The sequence below is a fragment of the Pseudorca crassidens genome, chromosome 7 (assembly GCF_039906515.1).
Source record: "Pseudorca crassidens isolate mPseCra1 chromosome 7, mPseCra1.hap1, whole genome shotgun sequence".
Taxonomy (NCBI): domain Eukaryota; kingdom Metazoa; phylum Chordata; class Mammalia; order Artiodactyla; family Delphinidae; genus Pseudorca; species Pseudorca crassidens.
The window spans coordinates 55,415,521-55,435,525 of NC_090302.1; the positions used below are offsets into that span (position 1 = coordinate 55,415,521).

The window sequence follows — 20,005 nt, forward strand, 5'->3', positions numbered from 1 at the left end:
ACATACATTCTGAAGCCCATGGATCAAGCAGTCACTTTGACCTCAAGCCTTATAAGAAATACGTTTTGTAAGGCTATAGCTACTCCTCTGATGGATCTGGGCCAAGCCAACTGAAAACCTTCTGGGAAGGATTGACCATTCTAGATGCCATTAAGAACATTCATAATTCATGGGAAGAGGTCAAAATATCAACATTTACAGGAGTTTGGGAGATGTTGATTCCAACCCTGATGGATGACTTTGAGGGGTTCAAGACTTCAGTGGAGGAAGGAACTGCAGATGTGGTGGAAGTAGCAAGGGAATTAGAATCAGAAGTGGAGCTTGAGGATGTGAGGGACCTGTTGCAGTCCCATGACAAAACTTTAATGAATGAGCACTAGCTTCTTATGGATGAGCAAAGAAAGTGGTTTCTTGAGATGGAAGCTACTCCTGGTGAAGGTGCTGTGGAGATTGTTGAAATGACAACAAAGGATTTAGAATACCATACAAACTTAGTTGATAAAGCAGCAGCAGGGTTTGAGAGGACTGACTCCAATTTTGAAGGAAGTTTTACTGTGGATAAAATGCTATCAAACATCATTGCGGGCTACAGAGAAATAGTTCGTGAAAGGAAGAGTCAATCAATGCGGTAAACTTCATTGTTGTCTTATTTTAATAAATGGCCACAGCTGTGCCAACCTTCAGCAACCACTACCCTGATCAGTCAGCAGCCGTCAACATCGAGGCAAGATCCTCAACAAGCAAAAATATTACGACTTGCTAAAGGTTAAGATGATGGTTAGCATTTTTTAGCAATAAAGTATTTTTAAAATAAGGTACATACATTGCTTTTTTAGACATAATGCTATTGCATAATTAGTAGACTACAGTATAGTATAAGCATAACTTTTACATGCGCTGGGAAGCCAAAAAATTTATGTGACGTGCCACCACAGCCAAAACCTCAATGTCTTAGAGGTATGACTGTAATCGTGAAGCAAAAATATGAGGAGGGACTGTGTGAGAGAAGACTCCTCGTGGCTGCTGAACTCAGACTAGGTCAGCAGACGATAGCTCTCCAAAGCATGAGGCACAGGCAAAACCTGTTTGGAGTATAGTCGGCCCTCTGTATCCATCGGTTCTGCATCCGTGGATTCAACCAACCGCGGATTAAGAATATTAGAAAAAAAATACCAGAAAGTTCCAAAAAGCAAAACTTGAATTTGTCACATGCAGGCAACTATTTACATAGCATTTACATTGTATTTACAACTATTTACATAACATTTAGATTGTATTAAGTATTATAAGTAATACAGATGATTTAAAGTATACAGAAGCGTGTACATAGGTTATATCCAAATTCTGTGCCATTTTATATAAGGGACTTGAGCATCCACAGATCTTTGGTATCCGAGGGTGTCCTGGAACCAATCCCCCTTGGTTACTGAGGGATGACTATAATAGGAATAGAGCTGGAAAGTTGACAGCAGAAGCTTCCCTGAAACGCTACTCCCTCTGTAGTTCCACCTCCTCTGTTTCTAGGTCACTCTCTCAGGTACCCTAACTCCAAGAATTCTTCAAACAATCCCCTACTGGACAAACCACTAATTCTTTTCTGTTGCTCTCACCTACCTCAGATCTTCACTTCCTTGCTTACCGAATTAAAATTCCATGATCAACTATTATAATCAGTTATTTGCATACACCCCCAACTTCCTTGCCTCTTTTTCACTTCCTCTTACTCATCCAGGAAAACTTCAACACTGTTTTAATTAAGCTTTCTCTATTCTGAGCTTTGTCTCATGCAGCTGAATGTGGGTGGAGAAAAACCCATAACCATGCTGATGAGTCTAACTTTGAATTCTTGCCGTCTAGTGGGCTCTTAACACTTCCTGGTTTTCAAAATACATCTCCTTGGTCTTTTCATCCTTCTATTCTTGTAGATGACTTCTTCGTGCCTTCTCTTTTATCTTCAAACCTCAACATCTCTACCCCCTCCCACCCAAATTCACTGTCGGTTGATGATCTTGCTTCCAATGCATAGGAAAAAAAAAGAGAATCAGTTGGTGAACAGAAGCCTCAGCTGTCCGTATTGTACCCATGTAACCTGCTTTCTTTTACTTTGGGCAGCCATGGAGGTGCTCTGCTGAAGGGAAACTGCTGGGAGGTGTGGAGTTGGCTTATGGCCTCCAGTTGGTCCACTTTTAGTTTTACTGCAGAGTTGACACTGAGAGCCCTCCCCCCCAGCTCTCTCAGGTTTCTCCTAGCCAGTGACTCAGCATGGTAGGAGTACCAGAGATGGGTCATTTTTGCTCCACGTGCAATTCCTCTAATAGGCAGTCTCTGCTTGAAGACTCGCTATTGATCCGGTCAAGACTTTCTGAGTGGTACTGCAGTTTTGAGTCTTGCTACCCAATCCTCTATTTTTCTTTCTCATTTAAAAAATCTTTATGGGGCTTCCCTGGTGGCGCAGTGGTTGAGAGTCCGCCTGCTGATGCAGGGGACACGGGTTCGTGCCCCGGTCCGGGAAGATCCCACATGCCGCGGAGCGGCTGGGCCCGTGAGCCATGGCCGCTGAGCCTGCGCGTCTGGAGCCTGTGCTCCGCAACGGGAGAGGCCACAACAGTGAGAGGCCCGCGTACCTCAAAAAAAAAAAAAATCTTTTTGGAGATATAATTCACATACCATACATTTCACCTATTTACAGTGTACAATTCGATCATTTTCATTCTATTCACAGAGTTGTACAACCATCACCACAATCAATTTTAGAAAATTTTCGTTGCCCCCCCGCAAAGAAACCCATACCCTTTAGCTGTCACTCTCCAAATTCCCCATCCCCCACAGCCTTAGACAACCATTAATTTACTTTTTGTCTCTATAGATTTGCTCCTTCTGGATAATTCATATAAAAGCAGTCATATACTACGTGGTCATTTGTGACCAGCTTCTTTCCCTTAGCATGTTTTAAAGGCTCATCCATGTTGTAGCATGTAGCCGTACTTCCTTTTTATTGCTGAAAATATTTAATTGTAGGGATGCACCACAGTTTATTTATTCACCCATCAGTTGATAGACATTTGGGTTGTTTACACTTTTTGCCTATCATGAATAATATTTTTGTGAACATTTGTGTACAAGTTTTTGAAAGGATATTTGTTTTCATTTCTTTTGTGTCTATACCTAGGAGTGGAATTGTTGGTCCATATAACTCTGTGTTTAACCCTTTGAGGAACTACCCAATCCTCCTTTATTCCTTCTATTTTTTTTCTTTTAAGAAAGTCATCAGTAGTGAATTCCCCTCTTTATTTTATTTTTTAATTATTATTTTTTTTACAGAATGGTTTTTAATTTTATTTATTTATTTATTTATTTATGGCTGTGTTGGGTCTTTGTTTCTGTGCGAGGGCTTTCTCCAGCTGCGGCAAGTGGAGGCCACTATTCATTGTGGTGTGCTGGCCTCTCACTATGGCGGCCTCTCTTGTTGTGGAGCACAGGCTCCAGACGCGCAGGCTCAGTAGTTGTGGCTCACGGGCCTAGTTGCTCCGCGGCATGTGGGATCCTCTCAGACCAGGGCTCGAACCCATGTCCCCTGCATTGGCAGGCAGACTCTCAAACACTGCGCCACCAGGGAAGCCCCATATTCCTTCTATTTTCCACCAGGTCTCAGGCTTTCATCATTGTCTGAAGGCTCTTCCCATCTACTCCTGCTCTCTTTTCCCTTTACCCCTCACAAATGTTTCTCCTAATAAATCTCTTGCACATCTAATTTTACCCTGGCATCTGCTTCTCATAGGACCCTAACTTATATATCCTCATTCCCCTGAGCCCTTCTAGGGTGTTTTTTTTTTTTGACCACACTGCACAGCTTGCAGGATCTTAGTTCCCTGACCAGGGATCGAACCAGGCATCAAACCTGGGCCCTGGCAGTGAAAGCACCAAGTCCTAACCACTGGACTGCCAGGGAATTCCCTCCTGAGCCCTTCTAGAAGAAACTAAAGGATGAACTGAGAGATGAAGAAACTATGGCAGAATGACTGATGAATGTTGAATCTCTTTTACTGTAGAACTAAGAATAGAGTAAACATGAAGGTTATAGCTATAGAACATAATGTAAATTTTTAAAAGAAACAATATAAGTTATGAAAATAGTCCAGTACTACCCACTTTTTAAGCTCAAATGACATCCAGTTTAAGAGGACATCTTTGTGAGGAGACAGAGCTAGCTTCAAATAGCAACTTTACTATTGGGTTGGCCAAAAAGTTCGTTTGGGTTTTTCCGTAAGAGGTTATGGGAAAACCCGAATGAACTTTTTGGCCAACCCAATACTTAGTGGTTATGTTACTTTGGGCCATTTAACTTTGCTGAGTTTCATTTCTTGTCTGTAGAATAGAGATATTACTTACCTAATAGAATGTATAGCAAAAATATACATGAATGAAAAGTCCACTCATTCAATAGATATTTATTGGCACCTACTATGTACCATGCACTGTCCTAGGTGCTAAGGCATATAGTATGAATATAACATACATGGAACTCACTTTCTACTTGAGGGAAGACAGACAAACAAATAAATGAAATATATTATATGTGAACTGGTAATGAGTGTCACGGAGAAAAGCAAATCAGGGTACTGGTGTAGGGAGTGCTGGGGGCTGGGAGATATTGCAGTTTCAATTACATCTCACATGAAGGACATGATGGAGCAAGACATGTGGATATAGGAAGGTAGGGAGGGGCTCAGGGAAGGTCACTACCCCGATTCCTGGCTGCAGCTATGGTTACTGTTGTAGCTCTTGTAATGACCCATTTTGGCTTCCCTGAAGCAGCAACTCTGACTTCGACAACTTCAGACCAAGGTCTTCCAGTGGGATATCTCCCTGGTTGTGATCTGTAACTGAGCCACAAAAAGCTCTACCTTGAGCTTTCAGTTTCTTATAAAGGCCCTGGATATATAAGTATTTTATTTGCCATGTTCTTGATTACAGTCCTCTCTCTCCATTCCCTTCCTGACTGTGACACAGGTGCTGGATGGCTGGGCTGGAGGGCAATCTAGAACAACAGCATCCTGTGCTTAACTCAGTTATCACTCATCACACTTCCTGATACTCAGTCATTTTCTCCAGACTAAACTTCTGAACCTCAAATTCTTTTCTTAAGGTGAGTTACTTCCATATCCAGACCTCTGCCCAGGGAGTAAAGTGGTAACTATTTTCCTGATAGCTTAGGGTATTATTGGTACAGAGGATTTGGTCACTGAACGCTCATATTTGTCCTGCCATTGTTCTTTTTCATTAATTCACTTATATGACAAGATTTATTTAGCACCTATGACATGTCAAACTTTGATTGATACTGGATATGTGGTGGGGAAAGAAACAGATATATTTCCTGCCTTCACAGTCTACAGGTGTACCTTTGAGTGCTTATGCAATAGACTCTTCCTACCCTACTGTCAAAAAATAGGTACGTTGCTTGGGCTGCATCATCTTTGCAGCCTCTGTAACTTGTAGAATATGATATTTAGACTTGATGATTGTATCTTCTCAGTGATCTATATGATCTGTAAGGTTATTCAGCATCAACCCTTTCTGATTTTAGAATTTGATTTGTATTGTTTACTCAATGCTATTGATGGTACTGGCACAAAAAGAGACATATAGATCAATGGAACAGGATAGAAAGCCCAGAAATAAACCTACGTACATATGGTCACCTTATTTTTGACAAAGGAGGCAAGGATATACAATGGAGAAAAGACAGCCTCTTCAATAAGTGGTGCTGGGAAAACTGGACAGCTACATGTAAAAGAATGAATTTAGAACACTCCCTAACACCATACACAAAAATAAATTCAAAATGGATTAAAGACCTAAATGTCAGGCCAGACGCTGTAAAACTCTTAGAGGAAAACATAGGCAGAACACTCTGTGACATAAATCACAGCAAGATCCTTTTTGACCCACCTCCTAGAGAAATGGAAATAAAAACAAAAATAAACAAATGGGACCTAATGAAACTTCAAAGCTTTTACACAGCAAAGGAAACCATAAACAAGGCCAAAAGACAACCCTTAGAATGGGAGAAAATATTTTCAAATGAAGAGACTGACAAAGGATTAATTTCCAAAATTTACAAGCTGCTCATGCAGCTCAATGTCAAAAAACCAAACAACCCAATCCAAAAATGGGCAGAAGATCTAAATAGACATTTCTCCAAAGAAGATATACAGATTGCCAACAAATGCATGAAAGGATGCTCAATATCACTAATCATTAGAGAAATGCAAATCAAAACTACAGTGAGGTATCACCTCACACCAGTCAGAATGTCCATCATCAAAAATCCAGAAACAATAAATGCTGGAGAGGGTGTGGAGAAAAGGGAACCCTCTTGCACTGTTGGTGGGAATGTAAATTGATACAGCCACTATGGAGAACAGTATGGAGGTTCCTTAAAACACTAAAAATTAAGCTACCATATGACCCAGCAATCCCACTACTGGGCGTATACCCTGAGAAAAACATAATTCAGAAAGAGTCATGTACCACAATGTTCATTGCAGCTCTATTTACTATAGCCAGGAGATGGAAGCAACCTAAGTGTCCATTGACAGATGAATGGGTAAAGAAGATGTGGCACATATATACAATGGAATATTACTCAGCCATAAAACGAAATGAAATTGAGTTATTTGTAGTGAGGTGGATGGACCTAATAACTGTCATACAGAGTGAAGTAACTCAGAAAGAAAAAAACAAATACCGTATGCTAACACATATATATGGACTCTAAAAAAAAAAAACGTTCTGAAGAACCTCGGGGCAGGACAGGATTAAAGACACAGACGTAGAGAATGGACTTGAGGACATGGGGAAGGGGAAGGGTAAGCTGGGACGAAGTTAGAAAGTGGCATGGACTTACATATACTACCAAATGTAAAATAGATAGCTAGTGGGAAGCAGCCGCATAGCACAGGGAGATCAGCTCAGTGCTTTGTGACCACCTAGAGGGTTGGGATAGGGAGGGTGGGAGAGAGATGCAAGGGGGAGGATATATGGGGATATATGTGTAAGTATAGCTGATTCACTTTGTAATATAGCAGAAACTAACACACCATTGTAAAGCAATTATACTCCAATAAAGATGTTTAAAAAAATAAATAAATAAAAGTAAAAAAAAAAATTGACCAGAATGTAAAAAAAAAAAAAAAAGTAGGTGTGGCACATATATACAATGGAATATTTCTTAGCCATAAAAAGAAACGAAATTGAGTTATTTGTATGAGGTGGATGGACCTAGAGTCTGTCATACAGAGTGAAGTAAGTCAGAAAGAGAAAAACAAATACTGTATGCTAACACATATATATGGAATCTAAAAAAAAAAAAAAGGTTCTGAAGTATCTAGGGGCAGGACAGGAATAAAGATGCAGATGTAGAGAATGGACTTGAGGACATGGGGAGGGGGAAGGGTAAGCTGGGATGAAGTGAGAGAGTGGTATGGACGTATATACACTACCAAATATAAAGTAGATAGCTAGTGGGAAGCAGCCGCATAGCACAGGGAGATCATCTCGGTGCTTTGTGACCACCTAGAGGGGTGGGATAGGGAGGGTGAGAGGGAGATGCAAGAGGGAGGGGATATGGGTCTATATGTATTCATATAGCTGATTCACTTTGTTATACAGCAGAAACTAACATACCATTGTAAAGCAATTATATTCCAATTAAGATGTTAAAAAAAAGAATTTAATGAATCATCTTCTATCAGCATATTTAACATCCTGTAGGTAGGGATGTGTATCTCATAGACTCTGGTATAATGCTCGAAGAATAAAGGAAATAATACTTACTGCTTGATTACCTCTACAGGAGACAGTATAGTGGAGTTGGTATGAGAGTTATCTCTGAAGCCAGGTCTTCTGGGATTCAGTCTTGCCTCTGCAGAGTTTCTGGAAGGCCCTGGGAAAGTTCTTCTCTGGTCTCAATTTCTTATTTTTGAAATGAAGATAACAGAGGTAGCCATCTCCTAGAGTTGTTGTGAGGCTCAAATGAGTTAATACCTATAAAGCTCTTGAAGAATGACTGGCGTGTTGCACGCACTCTGACGTTACCTATTACCATCAGGAATTTGTTGTTTTCTCTATGTTATCTCATTAAAACCTGAAATTAGTTCTAAAAGGTAGGCACCCATATTATTCTCATTGTGGAGACTAGGAAACAAAAGTTCAGAAAGGTTGAATAAAGAATCCCTAGCTAGGGGACTTCCTGGTGGTCCAGTGGTTAAGACTCCATGCTCCCAATGCAGGGGGCCCAGGCTCGATCCTTGGTCAGGGAACTAGATCCTGCATGCTGCGACTAAGATCCTATGTGCCACAACTAAGACCCGGCGCAGCCAAATAAATAAGTAAATAAATATTAAAAAAAAAAAAAAAAAAAAAGAATCCCCAGCTAGTAAAAATCTCTGGCCTTTGTTATTTCACCAGCATTTTCCCAAAGGAATCATTTTCTCCCATAAGAAAAATGGTACAAGGAAGCTAATTTCAAAACTATATTTGAATATGATTGAATAATTGCTTGATCAAGATAGTTGGTGAATTTTATAATTTAATGTTATGTCTACTTTAAAATGTATTAAAGAGGCAAGGATAGGTAGAATAGTGGCTCTGTAACAAACTAGTGTGTGTCTAACATTTGCAGACTACCTGTCATATAATAGGTGTTTTAAAAAATATATGTTGATCGACTGAAATGAATGTTATTTGGAATTTAAAATACCTAAAATTAAAGATTCATGATATCCAGAGTTAGTGAGATTATAGAGAAATGGGCATTGATATACTAGTATGAGATTTTTGAAAGTCAATTTGGCAATAGCCACCAAATTTTTTTTTTTTTTTTTTTTTTGGTGGTACACGGGCCTCTCACTGTTGTGGCCTCTCCCGTTGCGGAGCACACGCTCCAGACGCGCAGGCTCAGCGGCCATGGCTCACGGGCCCAGCCGCTCTGCGGCATGTGGGATCTTCCCGGACCTGGGCACGAACCAGTGTCCCCTGCATCGGCAGGCGGACTCTCAACCACTGCGTCACCAGGGAAGCCCCAATAGCCACCAAATTTTAAATATATATTTATTTTGGCTCAGAGAGTCTACTTGTCTATCCTAGGGAATACTTTTGTGCCCATGGAATGTATGTACAATGATGTTCAAATTTAGCACTTTTTTAAAAAAAAATTAATTATTTTTTATTTTTAGCTGCATTGGGTCTTTGTTTTTGCACGTGGGCTTTCTCTAGTTGGGGCGAGCGGGGGCTACTCTTTGTTGTGGTGTGCGGGCTTCTCATTGCGGTGGCTTCTCTTGTTGTGGAGCATGGGCTCTAGGGATGCGGGCTTCAGTAACTGTGGCAGGTGGGCTCAGTAGTTGTGGCACGTGGGCTTAGTTGCTCCGCGGCATGTGGGATCTTCCTGGACCAGGGCTCGAACCCGTGTCCCCTTCATTGGCAGGCGGATTCTTAACCACTGCGCCACCAGGGAAGTCCTAGCACTGTTTCTAATTGTGAGAATTACAAACCTAAGTGTTCATAAATGGGAGAATTATGTGGTAAGTTATGATGACCCATTTTGTTGAACACTGTGTAAAACGTTTAAAAGAATGAGGGAAAGCAATAAATGTTGAACTGAATGGTCTCCAGAAGGTGTTAGGTGAAAAAATGGTAACACAAAAAGTATAGAATTATCCATTTGGTTTATAGAGCTCAAAACTAAATCTATAGGAAATAAGTAGGAAAATGCTTAGTAAAAATTCTGAAAAGTTACACACGAAATAGTTATCAGTGGTTACCTCTGGGAAGTAAAGAGGGCTAGGAAAAGAGGATCAAGAGGAACTTCCACTTTGTATACTTTATCTTCCATATTAGTTGGATTTACCACAAGTAGTATGTATTAATGTTTACTTTGGAATCAAAAAGGAAAAAAGTAGCTTGCTCAACAAATATAAGCCCTTTAATGAGGATAATAGATGCTAAAATGTACAAGACAACCTTTCAAAAGCCTTAAAACATGTCTATTCCAGTAATTAGCAGTTATTTAAAAAATTTTCCAAAGTTATCATTCCTACTAAAAACTTTATCACTTGTAGTGCTGTTGATCCCCAGAGCGTTTCCTGTGGGTAGTAAAAGAGCTGAATTGGTATCTAAGTGGAACGCACTCAATGCTAAAATTCTTGTAGCATTAGAATACCTAGCCAGAGAGTTTGCCTGAGGACTATTACATCATTTCATGCTTGATTTATAACAGATGAAGGCGACAGAGGAAAAAAAAACCAAACCAAACCAAAACAATAGTCAAAAAAACAAAACCACTATTACACAAAAGGAGAAACCAAAGAAATAGTATTTGTTTTTTTTCTCCAAATGAATGGTTATATCAGTGTTCAGTGGGAGACAGTATTAGGTGTGGATGAAAGAAGAAAGTTATTCTCCTGGTTTTTCTCAGTTTCAGTTTGAGGAATGTAGGGTAGTATATTAGTATATAGGAGTGGAAGTTAAAATTGAGAACTATGTCATGCAGCATTTTCTGGTCCATTTATGTATTTCATAGGTAACACTGAAATTCAGAGTATTTAACCACATCATTATGATGCCTTAATATCAAATCAGATTTTCCTTTGGTCAGTAGTGTAGATAGCGTGGAGTGACCACAGCAATTATTATAACTATGGCCCAGAAGACTCATAAAATTATTGTTACAGAGAAGGTAGAGTGAAGCAACTTAGAAAAGAAAATTGAACAGTGGTGACAGGAGTGATGTTTTATAGGAGTAGGTATCTTTATTTTCTGCTAACCCATGGGTTCTGTGTAATGTCTTAGATTGTGACTAATACTTGGATAGTTATGCTTGACCTTATGATTGAAGATCGAATTCCAAAATTGGTGGGTAAATTGGATTTTTAAAAGACATACAGTACAGCACATGGAATATAGCCAACGTTTTATAATAACTTTAAATGGAGTATAATCTACAAAAATTTTGAATCACAAAAAAATAAATGAGAGGAGCTCATATTACAAAAAAATATATACATTTTCCCTGTTGTAATTTGAAGAATATTTTTTTCTTTTCTTTTTCTTTTCTTCTCATCAGTGTACTATAATATCTGTTTCACTCCAGGTTATTTCATTGCAAGTACTCTGACACTACTAGATCTGACACTACTAGATCTGGTTCAAGTAAAAAGGAGAAATTTGTCATAAGGAAGTATTTTCAAGATACCAAATACAGGAAGTTTCTTTGGGCCTTATAAGAAGAGGAAGCTGAAAAGCTAAGAGGATTCTCATTCCTGGTGAACTCTTTTTTTTCTCTCTTCTGTCTGTGTCAATTCTTTTCTCCCAAAGCAAGTCAGCTTTCTGTGCAAGTCCATGTACATGAATACAGATGGCAGCCATAATTTTAGAGCATGGGTAACTTCACTTTAAGAGAACAAAAAAGTCTGAGCAACTGTCTTTGAATCCCAGTTCCAACTTCCTCAGGAGGGAGATCATGAATGGCTCAGCTTGAGTCAGGTGACAACTCATGGTACAATCAAGGGGTGTGGGTAGCAGGGTCACAAACCGTAACACAGGGGCTAGAGGCTGACTACTCTGGGTGAAGAAGACAGTTCTCAAAGAAAGAAGGCAGAATCCTTAATCTAAATAAGGACTCAGGAATTAACGCTCTGTACACTGATAATTATGCGAGGGGAATTTCTATTTTGAAGAGTGAATCTTGGTATGGATCCTTTTATAAAGAAAAATATTTTTAGTGAATTGGTACTATACCTCAAATGTTTTAAGTTAAATTTTTTTGTAAAGTACAGCATAATTATAATAGACATTTTGCATATTTTGCCAAATAATCATCCTTACCTGAAGGAGGTTATTAATTCCTGGGTTACAGATGGGGAAATTATTTTAGTTTTTATGCACTAACATTAAACTTATTCAGTTATCTCAAGGGAAGGAGGGACCTGCTTGCCAGGAACACCTTTTTCTTTGGGACTATAATGAAGAATGAAAGAATTGATGTAGAGATATACATATGATAAAGGGCAGAGGAAATTTTGAAAAAAATTTTTGCCATATCCAACCTAACTTTGAAATGAATAGTCCTAAAATATCTGGATGATTCAAAGTAAAAAACATTGCTTGCTTGTCTGTCTACCTGATTCACACTCCTGACTTTGTCTTTCGGTCTATATTACTAGACCTGGGATAAATTAGCCTCTCTCCATAGCTGATGCCTTCAGAAAAGTACATCTTCTCTACCCTGGAAGGAAACAATCTAACTTGTGGATCTATCCCCAGTCTTTTGCTTGAGCCTGTTTCCCCTTCCAAGGGGAAGGACTTTCCTATATCTTTTTCTGCTCTCACATTTATGCTCCTCTTGAGAATGTTTTCATTATTTCATCAGTTAATGGCATAGTTTTGTTTTTTAAAAAATACAATTGCAGGTCTTTGCGTTTATCTCTGTTACAACCCAGCCCTTATCATTCCTGCCCACACAGTTTCGTGTCACACAATAAACTGTGACAAATGCTTCAGGATTACTGAGAAAATCCAGCGTATTTCTTATACCCCCCAGCTTGGGGATATCTATAAATTGTCCCCACCACAACCATAATAGGCATTTAATAACTGTGCTAAGGGTTTAAAAATACTTTTTCATCTAATCTTCAAAACAGCTCTTCAGAGAAGATATTCTTATCCTCATTATACTGATGACGAAATGGAAGCTTAGAAAATATAAATGACTTCCTTGGTGAAAACAGTGATTCAAACCTGAGTCAGCCAGACTCTCAACCTTAAGTTCCTAAACGCTGAGCCATGGATTTCCAACCTTTGCACTGAAACCACTTAAGGACTTTAAAAAGAAGTGAATGCCAAAGCCCTATCTAACACATTCTGTCAGTCTTGTTGCAGGTGTGGATTAGGAATGGCAGTCAGGAGCCACTGCCACCATATTCTACTGCAGTAGAATGACAGAACTTGTGGCACAACACCCCATACTTGACAACTGGCTGCTAATTTTTACTTCGAGATATGGCCATACAATCAGTTTTGAATCTGAATGTTTCATCATCCAACCCAACTCACATTTCTTGTTTCTCCATGTTGTGTGAAAGAATGTCTTGAAAGACTTGGTCAAATGTCTTGGAATCCTCTTTTACCATTATCAAAGAATAGAGGAAACTTTCTGAAATATTCGCCCTGGGAGCAAATTTCTAGCTATGTCACTACCAGGGATCACATAAAGAGTTAAAAAGTTCTCCAAAGAGTGAAAAGAGCTAAACATTCCAGGGTTATATTGGCTTAAAATCATAGTATTTTTGGTAAGGAGAGAGGCTTTCACTAGTAGAATGACACTAAGCAAGTCACCTTATCTCTCTGTATGGGTAGATTGATTTCTCGTCTACAAGCCTGTGATTAATATATTTCCCTTGCCCACCCTGTCTTCCCTATCCAAATCACTATTATAAAAAAGAATCCCTTCCCCCACAAGAAACCCTCAATATTTACTATTTCCAAATGGCCTTTCCCTGCAAAAAGGCAGTGGAGTAACAGATACCATGCCTGGTTGAATAAACACATCATTACAAAATATAGAAACATCATTTACTACAATGAATGTATCTGTACTGTTTAGAGTTCTTAAACAGGCTTTTGCCCCCCACCCCTCCCAAAGAGAATGCTTCCATTTCCACAGTTCAGACGACTTTCATTTTAACCCTAACATTAAAGCCACCTTCAGCACTTTATGTTCTTTACGTGGGTCTGTGTTCTGGTTTCTACTCCAGTTAACAGTTTTTGTTTGCAGGAAAAGGGAACTCTTGTGGTGGTTGCTGCTTGTAATTTCAACCTTAACATTCTAAACAGATTTTAGATTTGCTGTTGAGTCACAACTCCTATTTCTAATTTCTTTTTAGAAATTAAACAACGACAACAACAACCAAGAACTCTCCAGCATATTTTGCTTGTCAGACAGTAGCCATAGGAATGCAGTTCTCCTGTAAATCCCTTCTTAGGAGAAAACAGGGCTCTAGTTCACTACTTACTTTAAAGAAGTCAGTGTGAATTCAAGTCATTTCCGATCCTGCTATCATTTGCTCAAAGACCTTTTGCAATGGGTCTTATGTAAGAAGAAATGCAGGAGTTGCTTTGGTGAGGTTTATTTAAAGAAACCATTAAATACAAGCTTGACCTGAATCGCAGCATCATTTGTATGGGGAAACAGGGGCTATAAATGCATGTTTTTTTTTTTTTTTTTTTTTCAGATTAACAGAAAGAAGGCTGATGATGAGTGAAAAAGGCCCTACACAGTTGGGTCACAGGCTACTTCTTCGGCCTCACCTCTTACCACTGCCCCTTCCTTCACTGTCCTCCAGCCAGTGACCTCTTTCCCGGTCCTTTGAACTTGCCAAGCACCTTCCCTTCTCAGGGTCTTTGCCTTTGCTAGTGTTTCTGCATGAAACTCTTTTCCCAGATAGCTCATTCTCATCCTTCGGATCTCTGCTCAAACGTTAGTTTCTCTGGGAGGTCTTTCCTGGCCACTATAACTAAAATAGCACACTGCCTCCTCACTTCCTGCTCCTTTACTTTTCCTAGCGGCAGTTATACTCTGGCACATTATACTGATAAATTAAAAGCATTTTTGTCGCGTTATCGGAATACAAGCTCCCGTGGGGCAAAGAGTATGTGGGTTGTGTTCACATATCATCCTTGGGGTCCTACAGCCTGGCACACAGTAGATGCTCTGTAAATATTTGTTGAATGAATGAATGAGGCTCTTTGGGATGGTAGAAGTTGTTTCTCCTCCTTTGCCAGGCCTTGCCGCCATTCCACAGGCATCTGGGCACCTCATTCCACCTTCACCCCTTTCCAGCAGAGGTGACTGGTTGGAATCAGGCGCACGGAATTGCACTGGCGCGAAACGGTGCGTTGGGTTGCCCCAACCCTCGGCGCTACTTCTCTCGGCCTAGCGGCCTGGACTGTGGAGGGGCAGGTTTGCTGCACCCCGAAAGTGGGAGCAAAAGCAAAAAAGACAACAGTGCGCGGGAGGGGAAAGTCTCTGTGCGGTGCCAGGTTGTGCGCCGAGGGCGCCTTCCCGGCGTGGCTTACTCATTCCCAGCCGCCTCCGGCCACGCACACGGCCATCTGCGGAGGGCCCAGCCCAGCTCAAGTCTCCCCGCCCGCTCACGCCCAGGGGCCACCGCGGGAATCTCCGCGCACGCTTGCCGGCTTCCCGAGAAGCCACGGTCCTGCGTAGCTAGTCCCCGTCGGCCCCTCCGCGCGCGCCGGGGAAAGCGCGGCCTGGGTGGAGAGGCACACGCGCGCACGCGCAGACCGGGGGCGCACGCCAGGCGCCCGCGCCCGCCCCCACCCCGCTCCAAGGAGGCCTCAGCCAGCCGTGAACCGGCCGCGGCACCCGAGGCCAACTGGGAGGCTGAGTTGGAAGTAAATAGGACGTCCCAGTCAGTGTCGCCTGCGGCGCTGAGAAGACGGTGTGGCTTGGGAGAGGGTGGAGACGACGACTGTGACGGGCTTCCCGGCTGCCCGAAGTGGGAGTGGTGTGGGCTGCCGGAAGGAGAGAGGAAGAGGAGCAGAAGGGGGCAAGCAGCGGCCTCCGCTAGCGGCCTCCGCTGACGGCCTCCCGGGGCGCTGAGAGGCTGGGCCGGCTCCCGGCTCGCTCGTCAGTTCGTGCCGCCGCCTCGGCCACTCGGCCCCGGGGCCCGGACTTGCGGCGCGCGTCGGGGCGGAGGGCTGCTATCGCCGCGCAGGGAGAGGCCCGGTCCTCGCCGCCGAGGGATGTGAGTGGGAGCAGAACCCGCACGGGAGGGCCCCCGAGGGCCCAGCCTGGCGGACGCTCGGACCCTTGCCCGCTCCAGGGGCTTCGAAGATCGTGGCCGGGCGGAGGCGCCGGGTAGGAGCAGTCCCTGCGGCCTCGGGGCGCGTCCTCGTCGCCTGATCCGTGCAGCGGGTGGGTGTTATTGCTGCCTGGGCTCCGGCAGCAGTTCTCTCTTCACCCTCCCTCCCACCTCCTGATCCCCGCTTTCCCCTCGCTAGTGGCAGTAAACTTCTCGGCAAGAAAATCCTCCTCTTTAAAAGGGAACCTACAACGGAGTGTCTTGCGTTGATATTTGCATCCTTATGTGTCTGATATTCCTCCTCCCCCTTTACTTATTCCTCTTTAAAATTTTTTAGACATCTGAACAGCCTAGAAAAGAGCATCAATTTACCCTGGATTTCTGCGGTACTAACTGCTGCTTTTTTTTTTTTTTTTTTTAGGTTTCGGAAGCAGGCAAGGCAACAAGATGTGACCTGTTTCTCTTCTGCAGAAGAGGCCCTTCCTCCCCTTCCCGCGAAGGTGGGTATGCGATCCTGGCTGCTGTCTTTTTTCGCTGCAGTAAAGACGAGGGTGTCTCGAGCTGTTGTGCGTAGGAAGTCCAATGGAAGCGTGTGTCGACGGGCAGGGCTCATTGTCGCTTACTCCTTTGAAAATGGCAGTACTGAACTTTGAATATTGCTCTGGGAGGGTAATTTTGGGGGTTATTGTTGCTCTTGGATCCTTTAAGAAACGTTAGTTGTTTGTTTCTCTGCTGATTGTACATTGTCTTTCTTTGCACAGAAAACGTTGTCCGTTACCCTTTCTCCTCAAGCAGCCAAATATTGTTAATCTTTGAACGAGGAACATTTTCAAGTAATAAGAGATACCTATTGAGAGGACACGTTAGCTGCTCTTGCTGGGGTTTCTGCTACCACACTGAATGCTTCGTGAATGGTTTTATCTGCTTAAGTTTGCTGTGTCGGTTGAATTTACCCATTTTGCTTTCCGGTGGTTATTAATCTGTCAGAAGAAACTCCTTTTCTCTGAATGAAAGGATAGAGGCAGCTGAGTATGTCACAGAGGGGAGGAAGAATGTGGAGAAGGAAACTACAAGTGGGAATAAGAGCGATGACGATTGCTTTTGGTTTCATAATAGGTTTGTACAAGTGAGTTGTTGGGCTATTGCAGATATTCTGATATAACACCCAATAGATATGAAGATGAATAATCAACCTTTGGCCTACCTTTGCCTCCCCCCTTCACCTTTTACCACTTTAGGTATGAGAATCGCTTGCTTGTATGTGCACATATCTTTTAGTGTGTAACATATCTGCAAAGCAGATGTGTCCAACATTTGCCTTAACAAGTATTTACCTGTACAGGAAAGCTACAGTACTTGCTGACTAGTTAAGCATATAATGCTTGTTTTGGCTCTGAGTGTCCTGTGTTTGGAGTTATTTAGCATGTTTTAGGGACCTGTTAAGGAATAGTTTGTTTCATTTACTGGTTTTTCCTAGTGATTTGAGACAGGTGTCTCAGGTATAGGATGGGAACATGATCTTTTCTCTACTTCACCTGGTTATTGCTGAAAGGTGAGATACTTTTGAGGCAGAATAGGGAAGGACATTGGCTTTGGGGTCAGATCTGGGTTTGAATTCTGGTGTTCCTGCCACTTAATAGTGGTATTATTTAAAATCTCTTTGAGTCTCACTTTCTTATAAGATTGTTGTGAGGATTGAATAAGATTATGCATGCAAAGTAGTACATTGCTTGGCTACTGTGAAAGTCATGGCTGGGCAGGCAAAGGATATTCAGAGAAGGGCACAATGACTGCATAAGGTGATCTGCCAGTGACCAGTGTTTCTTCCTCTTTAGTATAAGGAGAAAAAGGACTTTTATGTCTTGAAGTGGTTAAGGGGTCTTAGAGCGTTTTTATGGAAAGGTTTGACCCTTATCATCTCTCCGCACCCCCCTCCCCCCCACATTTGTGCCGCCCCTACCAACTGTTGTGCTGCCCTCTTGTGGTTAACCATGCTAATAAGAACTTTCTTTTGCTCCTCTCCCATTATTTTTTATTCTTCTCTTTTTTAGGCCCCTTCCCTTTGCTCCCAGTTTCCCAAACTATGTGCTGAAGTGGCCTAGAGTGCCATTGAACCCAAGCATGAACTGATAGTTTGAGGTAGTTCACAGTTTCAACATTAGATTGACACATTCCTTTCTACAATGTCATGTTTTTGCAAAGCTGTATTTTTAGAGGTTGCTCTGATAAAAAGCAACTACTGTATGAAACAGCATACTACAGTGTCATGTTGTCCAATTTGATTCCAGGTTTGAGAGTTTGTACAGTGTCCAACAAGCACTAAGTTATAAGGACATTAACACTTAAGGGGTTTGAACCCACCTACTTAAGTATTTCTTTTGGCCTAAGGTTGCTATGAAAAAATTACTAAGACTAAGAATTTCCTAAATGGAGAAAGTTTGGGAACCTTTGCCTTAGGTTTTGGTTGGCTTTTCTGATAAATTTTTTTAAATGGGAAAACTGCATTTTTTAATGTTGGTCACTAATTGATTCCCCTCCCCACCAAAATTATTCATACAATTATTGATACAGCTGGTTATCAATTTATTGATAAAGCCAGTACTAGCTGATCATAGCTTAGTATATTTACTCTCCTATTTCATATCTTTATAGCTTCTGTCTAGCTCTTTCGTTTTAGGCTAATCCTATTGATTGTCATTCTAGTTACTTTCTGGTTTTTCCAGTACTGTTTTTCTACTAGTATTTTTGACCATCTCCTTAAACATAACATACCTTAAATGAAAATCATCTTTTTATACCCCTTTGTAATTTCCTTCTCTCCTAGCCATATAGGCTTTAAATTAGATGTCATCTTTAAACTACCTCTTTCATTTACCTCATATATTAATCCATTCAACATGTCCTATTCATATTTATTTTGTCATTCATATTTCTGCTTCCCCCACTTTTACCACCTGAATCCCGGGACTCTTATCCTCAGCCTAGAATATTGAAAGTCATATCAACCTCTTAGAATCCAGAGTAGTAAGAAATCAGGTTGAAAATGTGGATTGGAATTAGATTATGGATGGTTTTAAGTGCTAGGATGAGAAGAATGTATCAGCACTTTGCTTCATAGGTAATAGACAAGCTTTAAAAGTTTCAGATTGAGAAGGAACTTGCTTAAAAAAGTATTTTAAGAAAATCACAGTGGCACCAGCACTGGGTAGAGTATGAGTTGGAAAGAGAAGTGATAAAGCTAGGAAGATAATCTGGGCCTGAGGTAATGAGGATTTGGCTTTAGTGAAAATAAGACTGGAGAGATGTCACACAAGGCTTAATTCTGGACTGAATCAGAAAGGAGGATGTAGTGCGGGGAGGGAGAGGAGTAATCAAAAATGACTGAAGTTTTGATCCTCAGTGACAGAGGAAATCAAAGAGTGTTGAAACTCTTAAGATATCTGAGAACATGTGCATTAGGAAACCCAGAGAGGTTTAAAAATGTGGCCAAAGTTACTCACCTAATTGGTGACAAAAAGAGAACTAGGGTTTTATTAATGACAGTACTGACAGAAATAGGTATGAGGTATTAGTAGCTGGTTGACGGGATACGGACAACTGGGCTTATATTTTGGATATGTTGAGTTTGAGGTGACAGTGGGGTAAGTAAGTGAAAATAGATAGCCAGACAGTGGGACAATATGACTAGAACGTAATAGAGAAATTTAAGGCTGGAATTGTGCTTAGAGAGAAGAGCAGTGCATCTGAGATTGAGCCTTGGGAACTGCACATAATTAGAGAATGGGTGAAAGAAGAGGAATTGGCAAAGGCGACAAAGATGGAGCAGTGTGTGAAGCAGGTGGGTGGGTAGGTTAAGAAGGTGGGATTGATTAACAAGTTTACCATTGTTGATCACTGCCAAGAAGTGAGAAGAATCAGAATTTTAAAAGGTCTTGGGACGTCTCTGGTGGCGCAGTGGTTAAGAATCCGCCTGCCAATGTAGGTGACACGGGTTCGAGCCCTGGTCCGGGAAGATCCCATGTGCCACAGAGCAACTAAGCCCGTGCGCTACAACTACTGAGCATGTATCTAGAACCCTCGAGCCACAACTACTGAGCCCACGTGCCACAACTACTGAAGACCGT

At 41.5% G+C, this 20,005-nt stretch overlaps 1 protein-coding gene across 6 annotated transcripts in view; it reads left to right on the plus strand.

Annotated features, from left to right (window-relative positions):
- Positions 1-20,005, plus strand: part of LOC137227817 (tyrosine-protein kinase JAK2) — a 375,133-nt gene that overhangs the window by 197,786 nt on the left and 157,342 nt on the right. For 4 of the 6 annotated variants that reach the window (XM_067744296.1, XM_067744295.1, XM_067744297.1 and 1 more), the window contains one exon: positions 16,303-16,381. In XM_067744296.1, coding sequence (XP_067600397.1) covers positions 16,303-16,381 — 79 coding nt within the window. Of the gene's footprint in view, positions 1-15,805; positions 15,995-16,302; positions 16,382-20,005 lie in introns of those variants that run through there. The other 2 variants (XM_067744299.1, XM_067744298.1) reach the window with 2 other exon arrangements.